Below are 26,534 nucleotides of genomic sequence, written 5' to 3'. Positions count from 1 at the left end.
TAAGTATGATTTGCAAAAGAATAGATTGGACTTTCGACCAGATGCATGAGATTAATGGCGCTGGAAAGGCAAAGTGGGCTCGGAAGCTTGGAAAAGAAATGAGATATCCTTATTACATAAATATATATATATATATATATGCTTGTAAAATTTAATTTTAATATTTTCTCATTAATCAAATCATAGTCTTGTACTATTGCACCAAATACTGCCACGAGATGGGCACACTTCTACAGTCAAATGCTTTTACCCTCCACAAGCCCAACCCACGGGCACCACGTTTTTCAGTCTGACTAAGGAAAGTTGAACTGTCCCTACCATCACTTGGCCATACATATTTAATGATATCTCGAACTCTCAACCTCTATAGTCGCCATTTGGACGTACCAACGGTCATGATTTCTTTTCTTCATCAGTGCCACGTAGCCAAAGGATGCGGACCATTTTCTTTGGCTGTTCAGCTAAGACCATGTGTTGGTGCGGCAATGATAAAACACCATTTACTTTACCACTTACAATCTTAGAATAAAATAATATATTTTAATTTTAATTTTGATTTGATGCATTTAAATTATAAAATAAGTATTTTTTTTATTAATAAGTTGTAAGTGAATGGTAGACAGGTTATCATTGTATCATTGCTCATGTTGGTAACTTGGTACAGAATCATTGACCTTGACAGTATAACTAGGGTGTTTAGTCATAAATCGCTACTTTTTTTCTTTTTTTGAAAAATAATATATATATTTTTATAGAGTAAATTTATACGCCACATCACTTTTTATCTAACTATATAAGACGTGTTATATATATTACCTTTAGATGATTAATGATTAAAAAATTATCTAATAATAATAATTATGTCACATTTTATATAGTAAGATGAAAGTAAGATGGCAGTGTAATGTACATAATGAGATAGTAGGATGAAAGGAAAATGCTAATATGCGGCTTAGCTTTACTCTCTAATTTTGACTCTCATATATTGAGTTTTTTTTTTTTTTATTGAATGGTTAAGAACTGATTTTTAGTATATTAATATTTTTTTATTTTTTAAAAATATTTAAAAATGTTTAAAGAATATAAAATAAAATATAAAATTTTTACTATTGGCCACACTAGCATCTCATAAGAGAAATATATAACCCAGAAATGAGGTCATAATGAAGACATACATGAACACATTCTTATTAGTCTGCGAAAATAGACAGCTTTGAATACACGAAAACATGGTATCATTGACAAGATTACGATATGCGGACTGTTAAGATTCTGGAATTTATTAGAATCTTGTATATATTTATTTCTTTTTTTTTTTTTTTTATCAGGAATTCCAGTAGAGATAGGCGCCGGAGACAGACCGTGATGAAAGGGATGGTTTTTGCGTTTATTAATAAGAATCTCACAGACCCACTGTGTAAACTAAAGTGCTTGAACCTCCTTTGTCACCACCCTCCAAAGAGCCACGTGCTTTCATCATATTTTTACAGGTTTGCTTCTCTTTAGGCGACCCTACTTGTCATTACTTTAGAATCCGTCCTCTGAATTTGTTGTAATTTATGAATATTTCATTGAAATTCCATTCTTTTCCAATGTTTATGCACTTATCCGAATTGGGTTGCAATTTTTTATTCATCTAGGCTTGGCATTGATATACACGGGTTATATATGCAGGTGTTACTGATCGCAGAATCTCTTTGTTCTTAGTTCTTAAGCCAGAGAATTTTGAACTGGGGTTCTTTTTGAATATGGATTCAGCCCTAATGGATATCTCCTTGGAGATTATCAATGTGGCATTTGTCTTTGCGTTTCTGGCATGGGTTTTGCTAAACGTTTGGAGACAAAGGAGAGATGGCGGTGCTGTAAATTTGGAATGCCCACCAATGAAAGGATACAGAGGTTTCATTGCGACTACTGTTCTTTCTAACGTCATAATCTCAACTTTCTATCTTGGCTTTGGCATGTATGAATATTGGAAGAGTAGGATTATCCCTTGGAAATCTGTCATCTTTTTCATGACTTGGTTTCTATCAACGTTGGTAACAGTTTATTCAATGAACAGAAATCTAAGAGGAGACAAAAGGTGGCCATTGGTCCTTACCGTCTGGTGGGTCTTTTCCGGCATCTTTGATTCAATTTCACTCTCCATTTATATGATTACCTATGTGAAACCCATAGATTTGCCATATCCTTTGCCAGAGCCAAACACAGTTGATTTCGCATCCTTTCCTTTGGTTATCCTTCTTTGTTTCAATTCTTTACCAAGGAGTTGTAGTGCTAGGAAACGCGAGGACATAGTAGAACCTTTACTACCAAAGGAAAATGAATTTTCCTCTCATGATGATGGTGCTTTCATTAGTGCTGGAATTTGGAGCCGACTTACCTTCCTGTGGCTCAACCCGATTTTCAAAAGAGGTCGAATTCAAAAACTTGAATCGTCTCATATTCCTTCAGTTCCTCAATCTGAAACAGCAGAAAATGCTTCCTTGTTGCTCGAAGAATCGCTTAGAAAGCAGAAATTTGAAGTTTCTTCGTTGCCGAAGGCCATAGCTGATGCCACATGGAAATCCTTGGTCATAAATGCAGCTTTTGCAGGTACCTTTCTGTTCACAAACATCCCCTCAATGCGATTTCTTATTTATTTTCTGTTTCAGAGATTTTACATGGTTTTGTTCCTTTTTTTTTTTTTTTCGCTTTTTGGTAGGAGCCAACACAATTGCATCCTATATGGGGCCCTTCCTGATCACAAACTTTGTGAATTTCTTGTTGGGTAAAAATGATGATTCAGGCCTCCTCTATGGTCTCATTCTCGCATTCATATTCTTCTTTGCAAAGACTGTGGAGTCTCTAACTCAAAGACAATGGTATTTTGGTGCTCAGCGCATTGGCATACGAGTACGGGCAGCTCTGACGGTATTGATTTACAAGAAGTCTCTGTCAATTAAATATGGTGGTTTAAGCAATGGTAAAATTATAAATCTATTCAATGTTGATGCTGAAAGAATTGGAGACTTCTGCTGGTACATTCATGGAGTTTGGCTGCTTCCAGTCCAGGTCATTCTGGCCCTGATCATACTTTACAGGAACCTTGGTGCTGCCCCCTCCATTGCTGCTCTTTTTGCCACAATTTTAGTGATGTTATGCAACACACCTTTGGCCAATATTCAAGAAGGGCTTCACTCAAAGATCATGGAAGCTAAGGACTCGAGAATCAAAGCAACTTCAGAGACCTTGAAGAGCATGAGAGTTTTGAAGCTGCATTCATGGGAGCCTACATTCTTAAAGAAGCTCCTTCATCTTAGGGAAACCGAGAGAAGCTGGCTGAAAAGATACCTGTATACTTGTTCAGCAGTGGCCTTTCTCTTTTGGGCTTCTCCAACTTTTGTTTCAGTTATCACTTTTGGTGTCTGCATTGCATTAAACACGCCGTTGACAGCAGGCAGAGTCCTCTCAGCTTTAGCCACTTTCCGAATTCTACAAGAACCAATCTACAACTTACCAGAGCTCATTTCCATGATTGCTCAGACAAAGGTCTCAATTGATCGTATCCAAGAATTATTGGGAGGAGAAAATCAAAAGAAACTGATACAATATCATACTTCAAAAGCGTCCAATATTGCAATTGAAATTGAGGAAGGAGAATACGCTTGGGAAACAGATGATGAAAAATTAAACAGACCTACCGTCAAAGTAATGGAGAAGATGAACATAGTGAAAGGTTATAAGGTTGCAATTTGTGGGCCAGTTGGATCAGGAAAATCAAGCCTACTCTCTAGTATACTAGGTGAAATTCCCAGGATTTCTGGAGCAGGAATCAAGATTTATGGAAAAAAAGCCTATGTGCCTCAGAGTGCTTGGATTCAAACCGGTACAATTAGGGAGAATGTGTTGTTTGGCAGGGAAATGAGCCAGGCCTTTTATGAGGACGTATTGGAAGCCTGTGCTTTGAACCAGGACATCAAGATGTGGCTAGGTGGAGATTTTAGTGTAGTTGGAGAGAGGGGGATGAACTTAAGTGGAGGACAAAAGCAGAGGATTCAACTGGCAAGAGCTGTCTATAGTGATGCGGATGTTTATTTACTCGATGATCCTTTCAGTGCTGTTGATGCACATACTGCAACCTATTTGTTTAAGGTAAGATTCACTATCGTTGTCTCCAATTCATTTTTTTAGTCATTTACCATTAAATGGATTTTAATAAAAGTTTACTATTTTTGCAGAAGTGTCTTATGCAACTATTGTCCCAGAAGACTGTCCTCTATGCTACCCATCAAATGGAATTTCTAGATGCTGCAGATATTGTTCTGGTAAGTTCTTAGAATATACTTGATTTTCATGTTCTTTAAGAAAACTAAAAAACTATCCTCACTAGCCACGTATCTCTTGCTTGTAATTGCACATTTTCATAGGTAATGAAAGATGGAAGGATAGTGCAGTCAGGAAAGTTCGAAGATCTTATTGCAGATCCCAACGGTGAACTTGTTAAACAAATTTCAGCTCATAGAAAATCAATGAACCATGTTAACTCGCAGCAACATGATAGAAATTGCATGTCCATAACCAGCAGACCCCGTCCTACAAATCAGATAGAAATTGCACAGGAAAATTTTGAAGGGCTTGTCAACAGTAGAAAACTTACAAAGAGAACTCAAGAAGAAGAAACAGAAACTGGTCCGGTAAAATGGAGTGTTTACTCAACTTTTATCACCTCTGCCTATAAAGGAGCTCTAGTTCCTGTGATCCTTCTCTGTCAAGTTCTCTTCCAGGGACTACAGATGGGCAGCAATTACTGGATTGCATGGGCAACAGAGGTAGAAGGCAGGGTTGGTAGAAAGGAGTTGATTGGGATATTTGCTTTGATGTCGGGTGGGAGTTCAATCTTCATATTGGGAAGGGCAGTTTTTCTGGCAACTATTGCTGTTGAGACTTCTCAGCGACTCTTCTGTGGAATGATCACATCAGTTTTCCGAGCACCCATTTTCTTTTTCGATTCAACGCCTTCAAGTCAAATCCTTAGTCGGGTCTGTTTTTCTGTTTGTGTGGAAGTCCAAAAGATTAAGTTTTGTTTGAAGCTTTAATGAAAACTCCAGAATAACTTTCTTTCTTTTTAATCATTGCAGTCTTCTACAGATCAAAGCACAGTAGACACAGACATTCCATACAGATTAGCTGGATTGGTATTTGCTCTTATTCAGCTATTAAGCATCATCATCCTTATGTCTCAGGTGGCATGGCAAGTCTTCCTTCTCTTCCTTGCCATTCTTGCAATCTCCATGTGGTATCAGGCAAGAAAGTCCTTAAAGTTTTTGTTCTGCTTTTTAACACCCTCATTATGATTAAACCAATTTATTTAGGAAGAAAGTCTGCAGCAGCTTCACGCACCATGTAATGCTCAAAGAATAAATTATATGTGCAGTACTTAAAAGTTAGACTTAATGAACATAAACGTAGGCTGCCTGAGAGATTTTATTTTAATCATTAAAGTTAATCTATCTTACATGTCATAGCCGGTATGCACACTAAATAAAACTTTGGTGCCTATTTCTACTTTCCTCAGGCTTATTACATTACGACTGCGAGAGAACTCGCCCGAATGGTTGGAATACGTAAGGCTCCAGTCCTACATCACTTTTCAGAATCAATTTCTGGTGCTGCAACAATTCGCTGTTTCAATCAGGAAGATCGCTTCTTGACACAAATTCTGAGTCTTATTGATGACTATTCTCGGGTAGCGTTTTACAATTCTGCCACAATGGAATGGCTGTGTGTTCGGATCAACTTTCTCTTCAACCTGGTGTTCTTCCTTGTTCTGATCATCTTGGTGGGTCTGCCTAGGTCAGCTGTTGACCCCAGTAAGTTTTTCCTGTCCCTCTTCTTATTAACAAAGTAACTAAGGAAGAATGTGCACTAATTGGCAACAACATAAAACTCAAAGAAGGAGAAATACTTAAGTTTTATGCCTCTTCAAATTAAAACTTTCAATCCAAGTGTGTGGAAATCTAAATCCGATCAAATATTACCAGGTAATATCCATTATAAAAGGCCCAATAGATCTTCTCCTCCTTTTATTTTTCAATAGTCAACTAATAATCTTGATATTGCTTCAACTTAACACCATTAAATGTCAGTGTGGAACTAATGCATTGGTTGATCTATCTCAGGCTTGGCAGGACTGGCAGCAACCTATGGTTTGAACCTAAATGTTCTTCAGGCATGGGTGATATGGAATCTGTGTAATGTTGAAAACAAAATGATATCAGTTGAGAGAATTCTTCAATTTACTAACATACCAAGTGAAGCACCTCTAGTGATTGAAGATTATAGGGCAAAGCCTGAATGGCCAACAGATGGAAGAATAGAGCTTGAAAATCTTCATGTACAGTATAATCCTGCTCTCCCAGTGGTTCTCAAAGGGATCACTTGCACCTTCCCGGGAGAGAAGAAAATTGGAGTTGTGGGCAGGACGGGAAGTGGAAAGTCAACTTTAATTCAAGCTCTCTTCAGGATAGTGGAGCCTGCAGGAGGACGTATCCTTATTGATGGAGTTGATATATGCAAAATTGGATTGCAGGATCTAAGGTCCAGATTGGGTATAATACCACAAGAACCAACATTGTTTCAAGGAACTGTGAGAAGTAATCTGGATCCTTTACAACAGCATTCAGATCAAGAAATTTGGGAGGTTAGAACTAGATAACACTCTTTGGCAAGAATCATATGAAGCTTCTCTCTATATTTTTTTTTTCTTTTCATTTTTCCTTCTTTCCCATTCACATAACTTCATCTCAGGTCCTCAAGAAGTGTCATCTAGCGGAGATAGTGAAACAGGATCAGAGGCTTCTCGATGCTCCAGGTATAGAAACTAGAAAATAAATGATGCTAAGTTGCTCTTTGTTTCTTTTCCCTCTCTTTCACAAAGCCACTTATCTTTCACTGTCTGGGTTTTTCATTCTGGAATTTGGGGAATGCAGTTGGAGAAGATGGAGGAAATTGGAGCGTTGGACAGAGGCAGCTTGTTTGCCTAGCCAGAGTGCTACTCAAGAAGAGAAGAATTCTGGTGTTGGATGAAGCTACTGCTTCTATTGATACTGCAACTGATAATTTAATTCAAGAAACAATAAAAGAAGAAACAAGGGGATGCACCGTCATTACTGTTGCTCATCGAATAAATACTGTTATTGACAATGAATTGATTCTGGTCCTTGATGAAGGTATGCTAAGAAATCCAATATAGCCATTTTAGAAATTGGAAGGATTGATTTCCTGGGCTTTTTCATATATATAAAATTGCAGTTGGAACTTTAATGATAGCAAGCATTGAACTTTGAAGTAGATAACCTATATAGACAGGTACCTTCAAATAAATATGAGTGAGATTAGCTTGTGGATCTGCCTTGAAGCCAATACAAGACAACCATAGTAATGATATGTTGATCGATTTTTAAACACAAGCAAATTGCTAGCAAGAATGCTTTCAATTTAATTCCATTAACTATAAAAAATTCGAAACATGCCCCTAAATCCGAATCATATAGATTAGTATCACCAATATAAGACTGCATACATCATTGAATTGATCTTAGCTTATTATTGCTGCTATTTTGCTTAACACAGGCAAGGTTTTAGAGTACGACTCCCCAGTTCAGTTACTCAAGGATAATTCGTCCGCATTCTCAAAGTTGGTGACTGAGTTCTTGAGGAGATCATCCTAGAGTAACTTCCATAGAGATCTGTCTTGAGGGAGGACAGAGATTCGTGTTCTTATTGCATGGTATACAATCACACCACCTATCGCAATGCTCCGAGCTGCAAAAAATCGACACTGACAGTGACAGTGACAGACAGCAGCAGCTCTTCCAATTGACATTCAAGATACCCCACAGGAGACAACAAAATATTGATCATACATGATAACATTGATATGGTATCTCGCTGCATCGCCAAAGTAACCTGATATTGCTGACAACTGTTACTGCCCCCAAGAACTTTTGTTGTCTCGTGAAAGTTGGTGTCCTACCATTTTGATTGGAGAAACCATTCATTCCCATTGCTCTGCACGATTTATACTTTATATCATTAAACTCCAAGTGGTACCAACTGCTACCTTTGTTTTGTGGTTGGCACTGAGAACTAAAGCAAGAAAGTTCTCGGTACAAAACCAGTTACTGTTCAGTTGAGAGGTGGGGAAAAAGTCATTACAGCTCAACCATGTGCGTTTCACGTTCTGTGTATGAATGAATGAATCATGCGGCGTGTCTTGAATAGTGTCCAATCCACGGAAAAGATTCTGCAACTCCAAGCTCTAATAGTCCAATCAATTGATGGTCACAGCCTTTTGCAAAATGCCTTGTGGCATCCAAAGCTGGTAAAGGCGTTTGCTTTTTATTCCACCCAACATGAAAGTCAAGGAATCGGTACTGCAGATTCTTATATATAGGCTCAAAGCAGCATGACTGAACACAAAGCATGGACTCTACTATTTAACTTAAAATTGGGTGCAGAGATAAAAGTTGAAGATGGTATATACTTGGACCTCAGATTAAAAAAGTGCATTTTATTAAAGCTGCATATAGTTGTAATTCATATGCTTGTTTTTTATATTAGAAAAATGTTACATACCACTTGTTATACCGCTCACTTTGCCCAATTGATGTGACACCATCATGTGGTGTCATGTGGAACTTAGGGTTTCGATTGTCTTTTTTTATGTTTTTGGAAACCATTTTGTTTTGAATTTATGTTTTTAATAAGCCACATTGCACCACATAGTGGTGCTACATTAATAGTACAAAGTGAACGGTATAACTGGGGCGACACAGTAGCAATACTCTTAAAAAAATTATATGGATTTATCTAATCTGAACAAGAAGAGAAATGTTATTTATGTTAAATTTTGTCATTCTCAATCACATTTATTATATAGTATATTTTAAATGGTTATTATTTTAAGTAGCTAACATCTTAAATCACTTAAAATGAGGCACATCAACATGAATGATAAAAAAAAAAAAAAAAAGAAGAATTAACATTATTCATCGAAGTTTCTATTAATTATTGGCTTGGGATAATGTCTCTTTTTTTTTCAAAATATTTAGAATGTATTAATCTCTCTTACATACAATTTAAATCTGCTCCTGTGTCTAATAGGGCAATTGTAGTAAAATGAAATTCTTGATTAATTGAGACTGTTACTTTAGTAAACAATTTCTAAAAATTTATCTTATCAGGAATATTAATGAAATTATTTATTTCGTTTTTTATAACTATTGTTGAACAATCTCTTTGTTCTTTATTATGAGGATTATTTACATTTTTATCTATTTTTAATAGCATAATTTCTTGTAATAATTGTTCTTTTGAAACTTCTAGTTTAAGATTAGATGTTTTCAAATTTCTAATCTCTTGTTTTATTTCATTAATTTCTTTTGTAGATCTTGTATTGTAATTTTTTATTTTTTTGTTTTAAATCTTCCAACTATTTTTGAAAAATTGTAAGGTGCTAAAGATGTTACTGAAATGTTTTGACTATTAAAAGTATCTTTTAATTTTTCTAAGTCATCTTTTCTTTCTTGTGGATCATTAATTTGGTCTATTAATTCTAATATAATATCTTCTTATTTTGAAAGTACATTAATGGTTTTATTACAACTACAATTATTTTTATCTAAATAATTACAGACATGTACCTCATCTTCTTCCTATTTACTATCAGAAGATCGCTCTGAAAAGTTTGATTCTTTTAATTGATAGATTTCTTCTTCTTCTGCAGAGCTTTATTCCTCTTCACTTGTATATATTATGAAAATGTTTAATAATTTTTCTTTTAATGTTTCAGATATATTTAGTTCATTAATTTGTTCTTGGATTTTATAATTTGATTTATAATGTCAAACTTTTCCCACATTTATAACAAATAATTTATTTTTCTTTTTGTTAGTCTTTTTTGGATTTTTCATTAGTTTATTATATATCTGTTTATCTTTTGTTCTTTTATAAAGTTTTTATATTTTTCGTTTTTTGTTAGAATAATTCTTATAAATTCTTTTCCCATTTTTGTATCTTCTTGAATGAGCTAATAATGAAGCATAACCCAACCATTCACAAAAGGTACCTAATTCTTTTTTAACAAATATTTTTCTTTATCCATTTATTTTTTTAATCTTAAATCATTACACATAGTTAAACTAGTTCTATTAATAGTAGTTATTATATCTCCATATGTGAGATTATTAAAATCAATAGTACCATATGATTTTACTAATGATTCTCATCACTTTTCAGAATCAATTTCTGGTGCTGCAACAATTCGCTGTTTCAATCAGGAAGATCGCTTCTTGACACAAATTCTGAGTCTTATTGATGACTATTCTCGGGTAGCGTTTTACAATTCTGCCACAATGGAATGGCTGTGTGTTCGGATCAACTTTCTCTTCAACCTGGTGTTCTTCCTTGTTCTGATCATCTTGGTGGGTCTGCCTAGGTCAGCTGTTGACCCCAGTAAGTTTTTCCTGTCCCTCTTCTTATTAACAAAGTAACTAAGGAAGAATGTGCACTAATTGGCAACAACATAAAACTCAAAGAAGGAGAAATACTTAAGTTTTATGCCTCTTCAAATTAAAACTTTCAATCCAAGTGTGTGGAAATCTAAATCCGATCAAATATTACCAGGTAATATCCATTATAAAAGGCCCAATAGATCTTCTCCTCCTTTTATTTTTCAATAGTCAACTAATAATCTTGATATTGCTTCAACTTAACACCATTAAATGTCAGTGTGGAACTAATGCATTGGTTGATCTATCTCAGGCTTGGCAGGACTGGCAGCAACCTATGGTTTGAACCTAAATGTTCTTCAAGCATGGGTGATATGGAATCTGTGTAATGTTGAAAACAAAATGATATCAGTTGAGAGAATTCTTCAATTTACTAACATACCAAGTGAAGCACCTCTAGTGATTGAAGATTATAGGGCAAAGCCTGAATGGCCAACAGATGGAAGAATAGAGCTTGAAAATCTTCATGTACAGTATAATCCTGCTCTCCCAGTGGTTCTCAAAGGGATCACTTGCACCTTCCCGGGAGAGAAGAAAATTGGAGTTGTGGGCAGGACGGGAAGTGGAAAGTCAACTTTAATTCAAGCTCTCTTCAGGATAGTGGAGCCTGCAGGAGGACGTATCCTTATTGATGGAGTTGATATATGCAAAATTGGATTGCAGGATCTAAGGTCCAGATTGGGTATAATACCACAAGAACCAACATTGTTTCAAGGAACTGTGAGAAGTAATCTGGATCAATTACAACAGCATTCAGATCAAGAAATTTGGGAGGTTAGAACTAGATAACACTCTTTGGCAAGAATCATATGAAGCTTCTCTCTATATTCTTTTTTTTCTTTTCATTTTTCCTTCTTTCCCATTCACATAACTTCATCTCAGGTCCTCAAGAAGTGTCATCTAGCGGAGATAGTGAAACAGGATCAGAGGCTTCTCGATGCCCCAGGTATAGAAACTAGAAAATAAATGATGCTAAGTTGCTCTTTGTTTCTTTTCCCTCTCTTTCACAAAGCCACTTATCTTTCACTGTCTGGGTTTTTCATTCTGGAATTTGGGGAATGCAGTTGGAGAAGATGGAGGAAATTGCAGCGTTGGACAGAGGCAGCTTGTTTGCCTAGCCAGAGTGCTACTCAAGAAGAGAAGAATTCTGGTGTTGGATGAAGCTACTGCTTCTATTGATACTGCAACTGATAATTTAATTCAAGAAACAATAAAAGAAGAAACAAGGGGATGCACCGTCATTACTGTTGCTCATCGAATAAATACTGTTATTGACAATGAATTGATTCTGGTCCTTGATGAAGTTATGCTAAGAAATCCAATATAGCCATTTTAGAAATTGGAAGGATTGATTTCCTGGGATTTTTCATATATATAAAATTGCAGTTGGTACTTTAATGATAGCAAGCATTGAACTTTGAAGTAGATAACCTATATAGACAGGTACCTTCAAATAAATATGAGTGAGATCAGCTTGTGGATCTGCCTTGAAGCCAATACAAGACAACCATAGTAATTATATGTTGATCGATTTTTAAACACAAGCAAATTGCTAGCAAGAATGCTTTCAATTTAATTCCATTAACTATAAAAAATTCGAAACATGCCTCTAAATCCGAATCATATAGATTAGTATCATCAATATAAGACTGCATACATCATTGAATTGATCTTAGCTTATTATTGCTTCTATTTTGCTTAACACAGGCAAGGTTTTAGAGTACGACTCCCCAGTTCAGTTACTCAAGGATGATTCGTCCGCATTCTCAAAGTTGGTGACTGAGTTCTTGAGGAGATCATCCTAGAGTAACTTCCATAGAGATCTGTCTTGAGGGAGGACAGAGATTCGTGTTCTTATTGCATGGTATACAATCACACCACCTATCGCAATGCTCCTCGCTGCAAAAAATCGACACTGACACTGACACTGACAGACAGCAGCAGCTCTTCCAATTGACATTCAAGATACCCCACAGGAGACAACAAAATATTGATCATACATGATAACATTGATATGGTATCTCGCTGCATCGCCAAAGTAACCTGATATTGCTGACAACTGTTACTGCCCCCAAGAACTTTTGTTGTCTCGTGAAATTTGGTGTCCTACCATTTTGATTGGAGAAACCATTCATTCCCATTGCTCTGCACGATTTATACTTTATATCATTAAACTCCAAGTGGTACCAACTGCTACCTTTGTTTTGTGGTTGGCACTGAGAACTAAAGCAAGAAAGTTCACGGTACAAAACCAGTTACTGTTCAGTTGAGAGGTGGGGAAAAAGTCATTACAGCTCATCCATGTGCGTTTCACGTTCTGTGTATGAATGAATGAATCATGCGGCGTGTCTTGAATAGTGTCCAATCCACGGAAAAGATTCTGCAACTCCAAGCTCAGAAACTCCAATCAATTGATGGTCACAGCCTTTTGCAAAATGCCTTGTGGCATCCAAAGCTGGTAAAGGCGTTTGCTTTTTATTCCACCCAACATGAAAGTCAAGGAATCGGTACTGCAGATTCTTATATATAGGCTCAAAGCAGCATGACTGAACACAAAGCATGGACTCTACTATTTAACTTAAAATTGGGTGCAGAGATAAAAGTTGAAGATGGTATATACTTGGACCTCAGATTAAAAAAGTGCATTTTATTAAAGCTGCATATAGTTGTAATTCATATGCTTGTTTTTTATATTAGAAAAATGTTACATACCACTTGTTATACCGCTCACTTTGCCCAATTGATGTGACACCATCATGTGGTGTCATGTGGAACTTAGGGTTTCGATTGTCTTTTTTTATGTTTTTGGAAACCATTTTGTTTTGAATTTATGTTTTTAATAAGCCACATTGCACCACATAGTGGTGCTACATTAATAGTACAAAGTGAACGGTATAACTGGGGCGACACAGTAGCAATACTCTTAAAAAAATTATATGGATTTATCTAATCTGAACAAGAAGAGAAATGTTATTTATGTTAAATTTTGTCATTCGCAATCACATTTATTATATAGTATATTTTAAATGGTTATTATTTTAAGTAGCTAACATCTTAAATCACTTAAAATGAGGCACATCAACATGAATGATAAAAAAAATAAAAAGAAGAATTAACATTATTCATCGAAGTTTCTATTAATTATTGGAAGGTAACCAATGAAAGGGGAAAAACTTTCAATAAAAAGGATATGCCTTTCTTTTTAATGGATTAAATATTAAAATTGTCTTTCGAATGGATGGTCCCTATATTGAGTCTATTCTCCGATTTTAAAACTTATTACACCATTTGTTTTGAACTTTTATCAACGCCATCATCATTTCTCTATAAGTATCATGTTGCTGATAGGCCATGCAATGTGCTATGTCAACCCTAATAATAAACTCACACCTGCAAAAATAAAATAAAAAAAATAATCTTAAGAAATCAAATGGGTTAATATCAAGATTGTCTGGGTGGCGCCAAATTAGCGTACCCAAGCATTGCTGAGGAGGGGGACCCAGGCCACCAAGGCATACCTTGGGTAGTCTTAAATTTTTTTCTTTTTTAAAATTATTTTCTAATATATTTTTTACACGTATCGGTTTATCATTATAGCTAACTATGCATATTTAATAAAAGAAAATATTTTAACTATAAAAGAATTATAAATTTACAAATTGATATGGTTTGAAATGATACGTCTGATTGTAAAAGACTCGATGATCATATCCAAACTATTAAGCAAACGACATACTTTTAAGCAAAAGAATATATATAAAAAAGAATAAATTTAAGCATGAAATCATCCGAACTAAAATCAACTATAAAGAAAAAAAAATGAGAGATTTTTAAAACCGAATATAAATTAAAAAACAAAAAACAAAAAATTTCCCATAAAAACCTTAGGTTTTGGTCATGGACGAAACAAAGTAAAAGAAGTGTTAGAATTGAAACATACATTTGCAAAATTTTCTATTTGAGGCTTATGTTTTCTTAGCTAACAAACGTGTCAAAGAATATGTATGTATGTATGTATGTATGTATATGAAGTTGGAGTTTCCAAAATGAATATCAGCTATCGAAAGCTCAGTCCATCCTTTATTCCATCATGACTACGAACGTCCACTATGTTCCTATATCTGCAAATGAGCGAATTAAGAAGGTGACCTGGATAGGATTTCGTAGGGATTCTTCCCATGTCTAAACCAGAACACGAGAAAATCAAAGAATTATCTCCTCTAAGGAGTCAAGAAAATATTTTGCTCAACTTCAATGTGTATCATGCATCTAAAGAAAGAAAAAAGTAAAAAGAAAAAGAAAAAAAAAAAAAAAAACAGGGCACAATCCGGAACGTGGATTTCCGGTTTTCTAAAACCCGGGTTTATCCAGGTTCCAACCTGATTCAAGGTCCGGATCAACCCGATCCAGGTTTTGGCCTGAATGCAAAATTCGAGTTCCAGTCTAGGTGTATCCAGTCCAGAACCCGAATGAACAGTATTATGAATCCATAGATAGTACTCCTTTTGTACATAGATAGTCCCCTAAATAATAGTGATGCGCCACATTTCGCCATTCAAATGGTTGTAATCACTTATAAAAAATATTCTACCCTCCATTTTGCAATATCAACTTGTTAGGATTGTCGATTTCGGTAATTTTCCTTGAATTTGTTAGCAAGCATTGAATTTACTTACCCCTCACCCTTATATTTCCTTGTTTAGTCCGAGAGAAGTAGGATTTTAATTCTCTCTCTACGAAACGTAGGACTTGGAACCAACTTACTTAACAATAATGGCCACCCCTTCTTCCATTATTCTAAAAAACTTATTATTTTCCTTAAGTTGTTAGGTAATAAGGATTTATTACTTTTATAAATTACAAACTTCTACACATATTTCCAAAAACCCTACTATTTATAAATTAAACATGACTTCAAATTTATTCACTACAAAAGATTGACTTTTTTGGGACGAATCATTTTGTCTCAAAAGACCCAAATTTCATCTCAAAAGTTTTTGGAGAAATTCCATCTCTATTTTGTCTCGAAAAGCCTGTCTCAAAAGATTTTTGGAGATGAAAATTGAATTTCGTCTCAAAAAATTATTTTTAGGGATGAAAATGGGCGGAACCATTTGAAAGAGTTCGAACAGAGTTTTTTTTTTTAGACGAACCATTTTTGTCTCAAAAACCCATTTGAATGGATAAGGTTTCGTTCGAACGGTAATATTATTTGATTCAAACGACCGAATAATTATATCCTATTTGAACGAACAGCCCAATCGAATAGATTATATTTGTTTGAACACCTAAATTTTCATATTACTTTTGTTCGAACATACATTTTATTGTTCGAACAGACATCATATGTTTGGAAATTCTGTCTGTTGGAACAGGATTTGTTGTATTACTATTGTTCGAACAATCATTATATGTACGAAAATTATTTTCGTTCGAACGAACTATATTCCTCAGTTATCGTTCGAATGGGTTATTTTCTGTTCGAATAGATTTATAAATTATAATTTGCCGTTCGAACTAGGTATTTCTCGTTCAAACGGTGCTCATCATACATAACTGAATTAACAAAAATTCCATAATAATATTACAAATATGGAACAAATAGAATTTAAATATCAGAATTGTTCAAATGTCAGTGTTTTGGAATAGAATAATAAAAAGATAACTAAAAAAATTTAAGTTTTAAGATTGTGGTGGTGGCATAGTATTTTGAGACATCATTAACTACCATTGTTCAAACAATTTTTGGTTATTCATCTCCAACCTCTTCTACATGTTATCTTCTAATCTCACCTCTAAATCCGCTGCTTGATCTAATCAGGTCAGCAACTCTTTTTCCTTTAATCTCAATTGTTCTAGCTCAAGTCATACTTCCTCTAATTCCTTAGTTTTGTTATTCAATCTGGCTCGAGAAGAGGATAATGATGTTGAGAATGGTTTCACGCAACGTTCTAAGCCTCTCAAATATGTATAACGTGATCCAAGAACTTGAGAAAATATCAAAGCATCGTTAACAAATGATTCATCAGATGGATCCGCAGCAGTTTCCATAAAAGATATCATTTTGTCCTTAAAAAAAATTAAAGTTAGTATAAGTAACAAAAATATTATTAAACCATGGAATTAAATAAACTTAAATTTACATAATTTGTCTCTGCTTTGGGACTGGTCCAAACACTACCATGATTTTTATATGTCTTAGCATACAATTGAGTCAGATTATAGTTAATAGGACTTTCTTCTTCCTGTAAAAGGAAAATATATATTAGAACTTAAATCAGAAAAGTGTATTATATATTAATATTTAACAGGGACTAAAATAACATGCCATTTTTTTAGCCAAACGATGAAAATATCGAGAACCCGCATGATGGTGTATCGTTAAATTTGATCTATTTGTTTTGTTCACAATACTTCATTGCTAAAAAAAATAATTATGTCTATATGTTTAATATATCTATCATATATTATTAAAAAAAGATAGCAGTAAAATTACCTGATAAGCAAGATCTTCAAACATATCACAAATCTTCTCCCATTCATTTTGTGGCATCGCTTGGAATGGATTTTGGCACGCCTCTGTTGTAGTACTGAACTTCTGATAATGTGCATGGCATCAACCTTTGTACCTTCGAAATGCATTCGACATCAGTTCCTCAACCGTTTAGTTGATCCTCTCATCGACCAAAATTAAATTCAAACTCTTCCTTTCAAAAAATATAAACAATTAGTATAAATACAAAATAATTTTAAATTAACATGTTATACTGGATGTAGCTTATTACCAGGCAACAATTTTTTATGTGATCTTTCACATCTTGGAGAACTTTAACCTAGGAGGATTTAGTCATCGGTGCATACGTGTGCGTAAGGGTACCAACATAAGAAGCAAGCCAAGCTGCTGAATCCTTGGAGCCACCAATGTGATCATAAGGAATATCAAATTTAATTTTACTCACTTTCCTTACTTTCTCTATGTAGACACCCCTCGTAGTGCCTCAACCTCGGCATTGGCTTACAACAGCTATATATACAATAATTAAAAAATATATTTTGATTAAATTATTTTATTTTATAGATATATATTACTTAAATCGAGCATTAAATGTGATATTTAATTTGATAAAATACTTTGTTCTTGGTCTGGTGATGTTGACCCACTATTGAAGGCAGGTGAACCACACAGGGAGTCGAAAATGAATGGGGATGGTGCATGTGTTGCTTTGCATTTGGGAGGCATATATGTTTGAAATTGTAATAAATTATTATTCGAACAAACGTTACGGATATTTATAAGAATGATACTTACACAAATATTTGTTTGAAATTCATTTACTATCAATTTTGCTAGACCAGTTTCCCTCATCCTCACTAGACACTTCAGTTGATTCATATTATTTCGACTTTTCACCTTCAATTACTTCGGGTTGAACATCTTCTCTAAGTAATTGGGCCATGTCATATTGGCTTAGATCAACAAATAGATTGATGCCTGATTCGTTTTCTTGATATATTTCTTCATTTGCTGGACTATCAACTTCTTCATGTGATTCATCTGCCTCTTGAATGTAATTATATACATTTCTTGGTGCAAACTTCTCCACCACCAGCCATGGTTTCCCATACTCTGGATCATCTAAATAAACAACTTGGTTCATTTGGCAAGCGAGAACGAATGAATTGTCCTCATACCATGTGCGAGATATATTGATACTCAAAAAATATTCATCGTTTCGTACTCCTAACCTAGGATTTAAGACATCCCACCAATTACATTTAAACAAATAGACCATATATCCCCCACGTATTTTAACGCTATGATATATTGCATAATTCCGTAGAAGTTAATGTTATTATCCTCATGGCTTCTTTCGACTACGACCCCACAATTTTGATTTTTCCTATATCGTTCTCTATCAGCTATGTGAAATTTATATCCACGCATCTCAGTCATATCCTCTCCATTATCATCATTGTCATCAGAAGCATTTGCATTTATGTTGTCCATGTTGATGTTGTCATCTTCCTCCATTTGATTGGACTGACTTCTAAATCTAACTCTTTTAGGAAATAGTTCATCATGTAAGACCCAAGGTGAATATTTAGAATCAATTCCATTTACAAATAAATGATCATCCGCTACATCAAATATTTAGAATCAATTCTATTTACAAATAGCTCTTTTTACACTTCTTGCACGAACATCTTATAAATCTTAGACTATCAACACTCATGCGAGCAAAATCTATAAAAAAATTTCACCCATTGTACATACTCCTTATAATCTCACCCAAGTCTATCTCCCAACACAACTCTTATCCATTTTATTTTCGTTACTCGTCGGCTGTCTATAAAAAACACCTAATTCGAGAGATAAAAACTATCAAGAGTCTATTCATACTTATTTACCATTTATTTTATAAGGTAGTTGGTCATATCCCATTACGAGACTATCATCTATATCGTATATATACTCAGTCCAAAACTCTAATGTTAGTAAAACTCTTGACAACATTTCCCTACAATTCGACAAGTATGCTAATCACGATAAGTTGTCAACCCTATTCATGGGACGAGAAACTTACGGACCACATATCCAAAGAATGTAAGGAAACACTGAACCAAAATTTTAATTGACTAACACAAGAGTTTAAACTAAATCTATCTGTCATATAGATGATAAAATCTCAAACTATCAATTTTGAACAATTCAAGAGTTGTACCCAAATATTTTTTAAGAGAATATTTGGCCACAAATCTCAAACAAGTCTAAGGTTCAATTGCATATAAATACTTACTCTAAAATCCAACTCCTAACTAATAAACCAAGGCACTAGTATTATAGTAACACATATACTTCGACAATAATTTATGCTATACTATGTTATGAAATCAAATCACATTCCAAGTGTTACTTATTTTTAAATTATACATTATAGTTATTAATACTTAATTATCTTTAAAGTATTAATTTTAATTTAAGTATTAATAATTCTTATATTTATTATTTTTTAAGTATTAATTATAATTCAAGTATTACTTATTTTTTAATTATACATTATCGTTTTTAAATAATTATCTTTTAAGTATTAATTTTAATTTAAGTATTAATAATTCTTATGTTTATTAATTATAATTCAAGTATTACTTATTTTTTAATTATAAATTATAGTTTTTTAATTAATTATCTTTTAAGTATTAATTTTAATTTAAGTATTAATAATTCTTATGCTTATTATTTTTTTAAGTATTAATTAGACGTAAATACCAGGTAATAAATAGGTACTAATTATAGCTTAAAAATAATAATAAATATGCGGTACAACAGACCATATGCATGAGAACATGTAAAACAGGCGGTATAACAGACCATATGCATGAAAAATTAAAGATATACAAAATCAACTTCATTAAAGACAATACTTTCAAGGAGATTAATTATTAGAAAAGTTGGAAGCAGAAGACGTGAAGAAATTAAGGTTTACAAAGGATGGATTTTAGAGAGTGGGAAGACTAGATTAGAGTGATTTGGACGAGAGAAAAAGAGGCTTCAGATGAGAAATTATGAATGCTCTCCTTTCTTTACAGACTCCTTTATATAGACACTAGAGCAGTACAAAACAATAATTCTAATAATACATGAACAATATCAACACGTGAATTAGAACAGTAATTATAATAATACATAAACAGTATATACAAAGTCATTTGTCGTTTTCCTGGATAATAATCTGACATGAATAGTGTAGACAATAATTTGAAGGATGAATAGTATAGACGAAGTTCTTTGTCTTTATTCTTTTAAGGAGATAATATTTCTGACAACTTCTATCTATCATGTTGACTAATTGAGAAAGTAGTAATCTTCTAGAATCATATAATATGAGGGTCATAATTTGCTAATTCCAGATCGAACGGGTCTTGGGAATCCATCAAATATACTGGATGGTAGGATGAGTAATCTTGAGAAGGAGAGGCGGCTAAGTTACCTTGAGAATGAGAGGCCCGTTGAGAATGAGAGGTTTGATGGACCAATGATAATACAGGTTGCTATAATGGAGATAATCTGACTGGATGTTGTACATCTTCTTCAATTATCGCTATCTAAAACTTGTAACATTGTTTCAGCTAATTTTTTCAAATATTTCTTCTTAGTTATGGATGCTAATTGTGCCTGAAATCTACTCTACTGGACTAGAACTTCTGAAGTTTTGGTAATTTTTTAAAACATTTTTAAGACATGATCATAATTGTATTTTTTCCACCATTTCAAAGAAACTTAGCGAAATAAAAACATAACGATTTTGAGAGAGGGATGATGTTTGATAACGTATTCCCATTTCATTATCCAATTTAATTTTTTCTTGAGGAATAAAAGAAGAAGTGGTGAACAATGGCTTAATGCTGGTGGACAATCATCTTGTGAAGTAAAAATTTGAAAACTTTCCTGGAGGGGGAGAGAAATGAGAAGAGATTTAGGTCCATAATAATCTCACCATAGTGAAAACCATTTTGGGAGTGTCATGATTTCTTATAATTTGTCAAAATAAAGAAACCACAAATGACGCAAATTTTTATTTTGTTTTAAAAATATTTTTATCCATACCTGCTAGTAATCATAATAATCATAATACGACGGATCATAAAGATAAGAAAACTTTCTTATTAAATTAAACAGAGATTTTTTCTCCATTGTTCCAAAGTGAGAACCTGTTTAATGATAATTTTATGAAAGACAATAATTGGATATGCAGGTGGAGAAGGTTGAGTTTGAAGAGAACAAAGGATCTCAGAGAGAATAATTGAGTCAGTATCTACTAATATGAATTCATAAAAATGTTGAGTTTTCCTAATATTTTGTGGAACATAATGCCAATTTGGCAAAAGAAATGCATCAAGTAATTTTTGGGAGTCAAACAGGTGTTGAATTTCAGATTCAATGGAGATGTAGAAGGTTGAGAAAGTAATAGAGGATTTACAATTTGAGAAGGAGAAGAAGAAGGGGAAACAGTTTTGAAGTATGTTGGTAATATCAAAGAAGCCAATGGTGAGAATGAATTATAAGATGGTCTAATATTTTGTGGTAATGACCCAAATACCGTACATGGTCTTGGAGTTACAGAAGGACAAGGTGAATGATAGGATGAATATGGTGGCCGTGCATAAAAAAATTTAAACTTTACTTTTGACTTTGAGGATGACATGATTTTCCCTATAAAAATTATTGGGATAGAAAATCAGGAAAAAAATTATATTATCATTTAATATGTTCAATATCAAAATAAAAAATACTTAATATAGCTTTCCATCTAATAAATATTTGTTTGCACCTAGGTTTTTCTCATTTTTAATAAAAACTTCATTGGTTAATTTATAATTTATTCTAAGTAAAAAATTTTAATTTAACAAATCATCTTGAAATTTATAAATACATAATACAATAGTTAAAATCTCTTTCTTTATAGTATTATAATTCTTTTGGGCAGGATTCCAACATCCTGAATAGAATCGAACAATCTGTTCTAAATTAGTTGATAATTTTTGTTTCATAATTCCTCCATAACCAAGATCAAAGACATTTGTTTCAATAATTTTTAAAGTATGAGGAGATAGGAGTCATAAGCATGGTAATTTCTTAACGTGAACTTTAATTTGTTTTATAATATTTATATGTTTTTCTATCCATGAAGGTAGATTCTTTTTTAATCTTTTAAATAATAGTTTACATAATAGCCTAAGGGATTGATAAAAATCTGCAACATAATTGAGACTTCCCAAAAATCTTTGTAATTGTTGCTTATCTTATATTTTATCCAGAAATTTATCAGCAAATTCTATTACTCTACTAATTGGTGTAATAGTTCCTTGATAAATATCATGTCCAAGAAATATAATTTTTTCTGAAATAATTTTACTTTTTGTGATGAAACAACTAATCCATTTTATTTAATAATTTGGATAAAAATATCTAGATGTTTCGAATGTTATTCAATGGATGGGGAAAATATTAATATATCATCTATATAAACTATCAAAAATTGAGTGAAATGAGTAAATATTTCATTTATAATATTTTGAAATTAACTAGGAGCATTTTTTAACCCAAATGACATAACATTTCATTCATAATGTCCAAATGGAACTGTAAATGCTGTTTTATAACGGTCTTTTTTAGCAATTTGGATTTGTCTAAATCCATTCTTCATATCAAGTTTTGAAAATACCGTAGCATTATATAATCGGGATAATAAATCTTTTTTATTAGGAATTGGGTATCTAATCCATTGTAATACCTTATTTAAAGGTTTATAATTGATAATTAACCGAGGAATTCCTCTTTCTAATTCTGCTTTTTTTTTTAACATAAAAGACAGTACAACTCTATGGTGACTTACTTTTTCTAATTAATCGTTTTGTTAGTAAATCATTAATTTCTTTTTTATATAATTATAATAATTTATTATTCATTTGAATTGGTATAGCTTTACTTAGAATATTTTTTTCAAAAAATTCTTTTTCATAAGGTAATTCGATTATATGTTGTTTTCTATTTCAAAAAGTATTGGACAAGTTAGAGCTTACTTCATTTTCAATTATAATTTTAAAATTATCAATTTTTTGAGTTAATAGCGGATCTTTTAATTGTTCTTAAATTCTTCTCTATTTTAATTCTTGTTTTAAGAAGCTTATCTATTTTTCTTTTCGTTTAATTCTATTTTTTGTTAAAAAATTAATTTTTTTGGTTAATGAAACTTCCTTTAAGGAGTTAATTTCTTTTGATACAGGGGGAAATAAGAAATTGAATTAATTTCTTGTCTAAGTATTTTAGTAAAGATTCTTTCTTCTGTTACAGAGAAAGGTTAAAGTAAGACAATGAATGAATTTTCTAATATTATTTTACTAAAATAAATATTTTTTTAACAAATTTCATTATTACAAATATGTGTATTAAATAATTTATAATTTATATTTAATTTTGTTCTATTGGCTTGGGATAATGTCTTTTTTTTTCAAAATATTTAGAATGTATTAATCTCTCTTACATACAATTTAAATCTGCTCCTGTGTCTAATAGGGCAATTGTAGTAAAAAGAAATTCTTGATTAATTGAGACTGTTACTTTAGTAAACAATTTCTAAAAATTTATCTTATCAGGAATATTAATGAAATTATTTATTTCGTTTTTTATAACTATTGTTGAACAATCTCTTTGTTCTTTATTATGAGGATTATTTACATTTTTATCTATTTTTAATAGCATAATTTCTTGTAATAATTGTTCTTTTGAAACTTCTAGTTTAAGATTAGATGTTTTCAAATTTCTAATCTCTTGTTTTATTTCATTAATTTCTTTTGTAGATCTTGTATTGTAATTTTTTATTTTTTTGTTTTAAATCTTCCAACTATTTCTGAAAAATTGTAAGGTGCTAAAGATGTTACTGAAATGTTTTGACTATTAAAAGTATCTTTTAATTTTTCTAAGTCATCTTTTCTTTCTTGTGGATCATTAATTTGGTCTATTAATTCTAATATAATATCTTCTTATTTTGAAAGTACATTAATGGTTTTATTACAACTACAATTATTTTTATCTAAACAATTACAGACATGTACCTCATCTTCTTCCTATTTACTATCAGAAGATCGCTCTGAAAAGTTTGATTCTTTTAATTGATAGATTTCTTCTTCTTCTGCAGAGCTTTATTCCTCTTCACTTGTATATATTCTGAAAATGTTTAATAATTTTTCTTTTAATGTTTCAGATATATTTAGTTCATTAATTTGTTCTTGGATTTTATAATTTGATTTATAATGTCAAACTTTTCCACATTTATAACAAATAATTTATTTTTCTTTTTGTTAGTCTTTTTCGGATTTTTCATTAGTTTATTATATATCTGTTTATCTTTTGTTCTTTTATAAAGTTTTTATATTTTTCGTTTTTTGTTAGAATAATTCTTATAAATTCTTTTCCCATTTTTGTATCTTCTTGAATGAGCTAATAATGGAGCATAACCCAACCATTCACAAAAGGTACCTAATTCTTTTTTAACAAATATTTTTCTTTATCCATTTATTTTTTAATCTTAAATCATTACACATAGTTAAACTAGTTCTATTAATAGTAGTTATTATATCTCCATATGTGAGATTATTAAAATCAATAGTACCATATGATTTTACTAATGATTCTCGTATCTTTTAGGCAAAGTAATATGGAAGTTCAGCTAAGAACTTTTCCTTCCAGTATGTTTGTTGGCAGTCATTTCTAATCATAACTTTAGTTAGAAATACATCTTTATACCAATAGAAATCAGATAATTGAGGACATTTTAAATTAATTTAGAAATCATTGGTTCTTTCTTTGAATTGAACAGGATCACCAACAAAGTGTTTGGTTAATACATATATTAAAGTATTTACAGCATCTTCTAATGGTAATCCATTTTCTGTTTTAATCACTTGCATATTTTCATCATATTTATACGTAGTTAATATTTGTGTCTTTTGTTCATTTGAAAGGTAATGATCCCACCAGCTTTTTAATTGGCCAGTAAAACCTGTAACAATAATATGTGCTACTTGGTGATCAATTTTTCTATTATTTTTATAGACGTTAGCTACCATAATCATTTCTTGAAAATGGTTTAATATTTCATACTCAGATAATCCATCTATGTTCTATTCATATAATACGTCTGGTACAAAAGCTGATCTTACTATATGTTCTCTTTCTTCAAATTGCATATCAGGTGGAGTAGGCTTTGGATACCAACTACGAATAATAGAAACATTATGTTTAGAATCCCTAGCTGAAAAACTATTAACTTGATCTCCTCTAATCTTATTTACTTATAAGTCTAAATTTTTAGAATTGATTTTCAATATTACTAATTTTAGAATCAGATAATACTGGAGAATCTATTTTACTTAATATATTAATAACCATGTAAAGAAAGATATATTAATTTGTATTCTTTCTAAATACTCATAATATTTTTCTTGAATATAATCTCTTTCTATTTTTGTAAAAGTTGAGAAAAATACTAATCTTTTCTAATTATTTTCTACCTTCATATAATCTTGTTTGAGATATTTTTTGTTAATTTTAAAATTTTCTTTACTCAATGTGTATATTTGGGCATCGTCTCCAATTACTTGTGAATATATTGGAGAAGAAAGTTCTTTTTCAGGATTATGAGAGATGAATGCCTTATCCGGATGATTAATAGTATATACTGGTGTATCAATAATATTTTCGAGAATAATTTTCTGAATCTGTGTGTCTGGACTCTAGAATCTGGTGTCAAAATTTTGAGATCTATTTCGAGAAATTGATGTAAAAACAGATCTAGGTGTATGATAACTAAAAGGTGCTGGAGAAGAATAATGTGATAAAGATCTTCTAAAAGGTTGAAAGGTAATTTGGATTGTTCCGTCTATTTTTTTATCTATATATTCAAGATCATTTTTAGAATTATTTTCTATCTTAGATAATGGAGTAATATTATCTAATTGTCATTCATTAGGGAGAGTAATTTAATTCCAATTAATTGTTGCTTTCTCTTAAGATCTTTTATATTATTCATCAAATTTTCTAATTCAAGCCTTAAATTATAATCTAAACATTTTAAATCATAAAAAATCAGGAGAACCAACACTATAAGCATAGTAATAATCCATTATAAAATATACCATTCAAAATAAAACAGGCAAAATAAAATAGCAATATAACAATAATAGAATTGGCAATGGCTCTGATACCAAAGACATGAATCCCAGGTAATAAATATGTACTAATTATAGCTTAAAAATAATAATAATAATAGGCGATATTCATAATTCTTATGTTTATTATTTTTTTAAGTATTAATTATAATTCAAGTATTACTTATTTTTTAATTATACCTTATAGTTTTATGATTAATTATGTTTAAAGTATTATTTTTAATTTAACTATTACAACTCAGAAGTACAACC

At 32.0% G+C, this 26,534-nt stretch overlaps 2 protein-coding genes across 2 annotated transcripts; both read left to right on the top strand.

Annotated features, from left to right (window-relative positions):
• The first annotated feature begins 1,348 nt into the window (after positions 1–1,348).
• On the top strand, positions 1,349–8,621 carry LOC121255678 (putative ABC transporter C family member 15). The gene is made up of 11 exons (XM_041156140.1): positions 1,349–1,490; positions 1,675–2,595; positions 2,705–4,134; positions 4,221–4,307; positions 4,410–5,021; positions 5,121–5,285; positions 5,558–5,852; positions 6,162–6,682; positions 6,790–6,853; positions 6,972–7,211; positions 7,615–8,621. Exons 2-11 carry the CDS (start codon positions 1,749–1,751, stop codon positions 7,710–7,712), a joined length of 4,359 nt encoding a protein of 1,452 aa, XP_041012074.1. The 5' UTR covers positions 1,349–1,490; positions 1,675–1,748; the 3' UTR covers positions 7,713–8,621.
• Positions 8,622–10,273: 1,652 nt separating this feature from the next.
• LOC121256557 (putative ABC transporter C family member 15) lies at positions 10,274–11,895 on the top strand. Its single transcript, XM_041157397.1, has 4 exons — positions 10,274–10,497; positions 10,807–11,327; positions 11,436–11,499; positions 11,618–11,895. Exons 1-4 carry the CDS (start codon positions 10,398–10,400, stop codon positions 11,878–11,880), a joined length of 948 nt encoding a protein of 315 aa, XP_041013331.1. The 5' UTR covers positions 10,274–10,397; the 3' UTR covers positions 11,881–11,895.
• The last annotated feature ends 14,639 nt before the right edge of the window (positions 11,896–26,534 follow it).

This window comes from Juglans microcarpa x Juglans regia, chromosome 3D (assembly GCF_004785595.1).
Source record: "Juglans microcarpa x Juglans regia isolate MS1-56 chromosome 3D, Jm3101_v1.0, whole genome shotgun sequence".
In the NCBI taxonomy this organism is placed as follows: Eukaryota; Viridiplantae; Streptophyta; class Magnoliopsida; order Fagales; family Juglandaceae; genus Juglans; species Juglans microcarpa x Juglans regia.
This window is presented reverse-complemented; position numbering and strand designations above follow the sequence as displayed.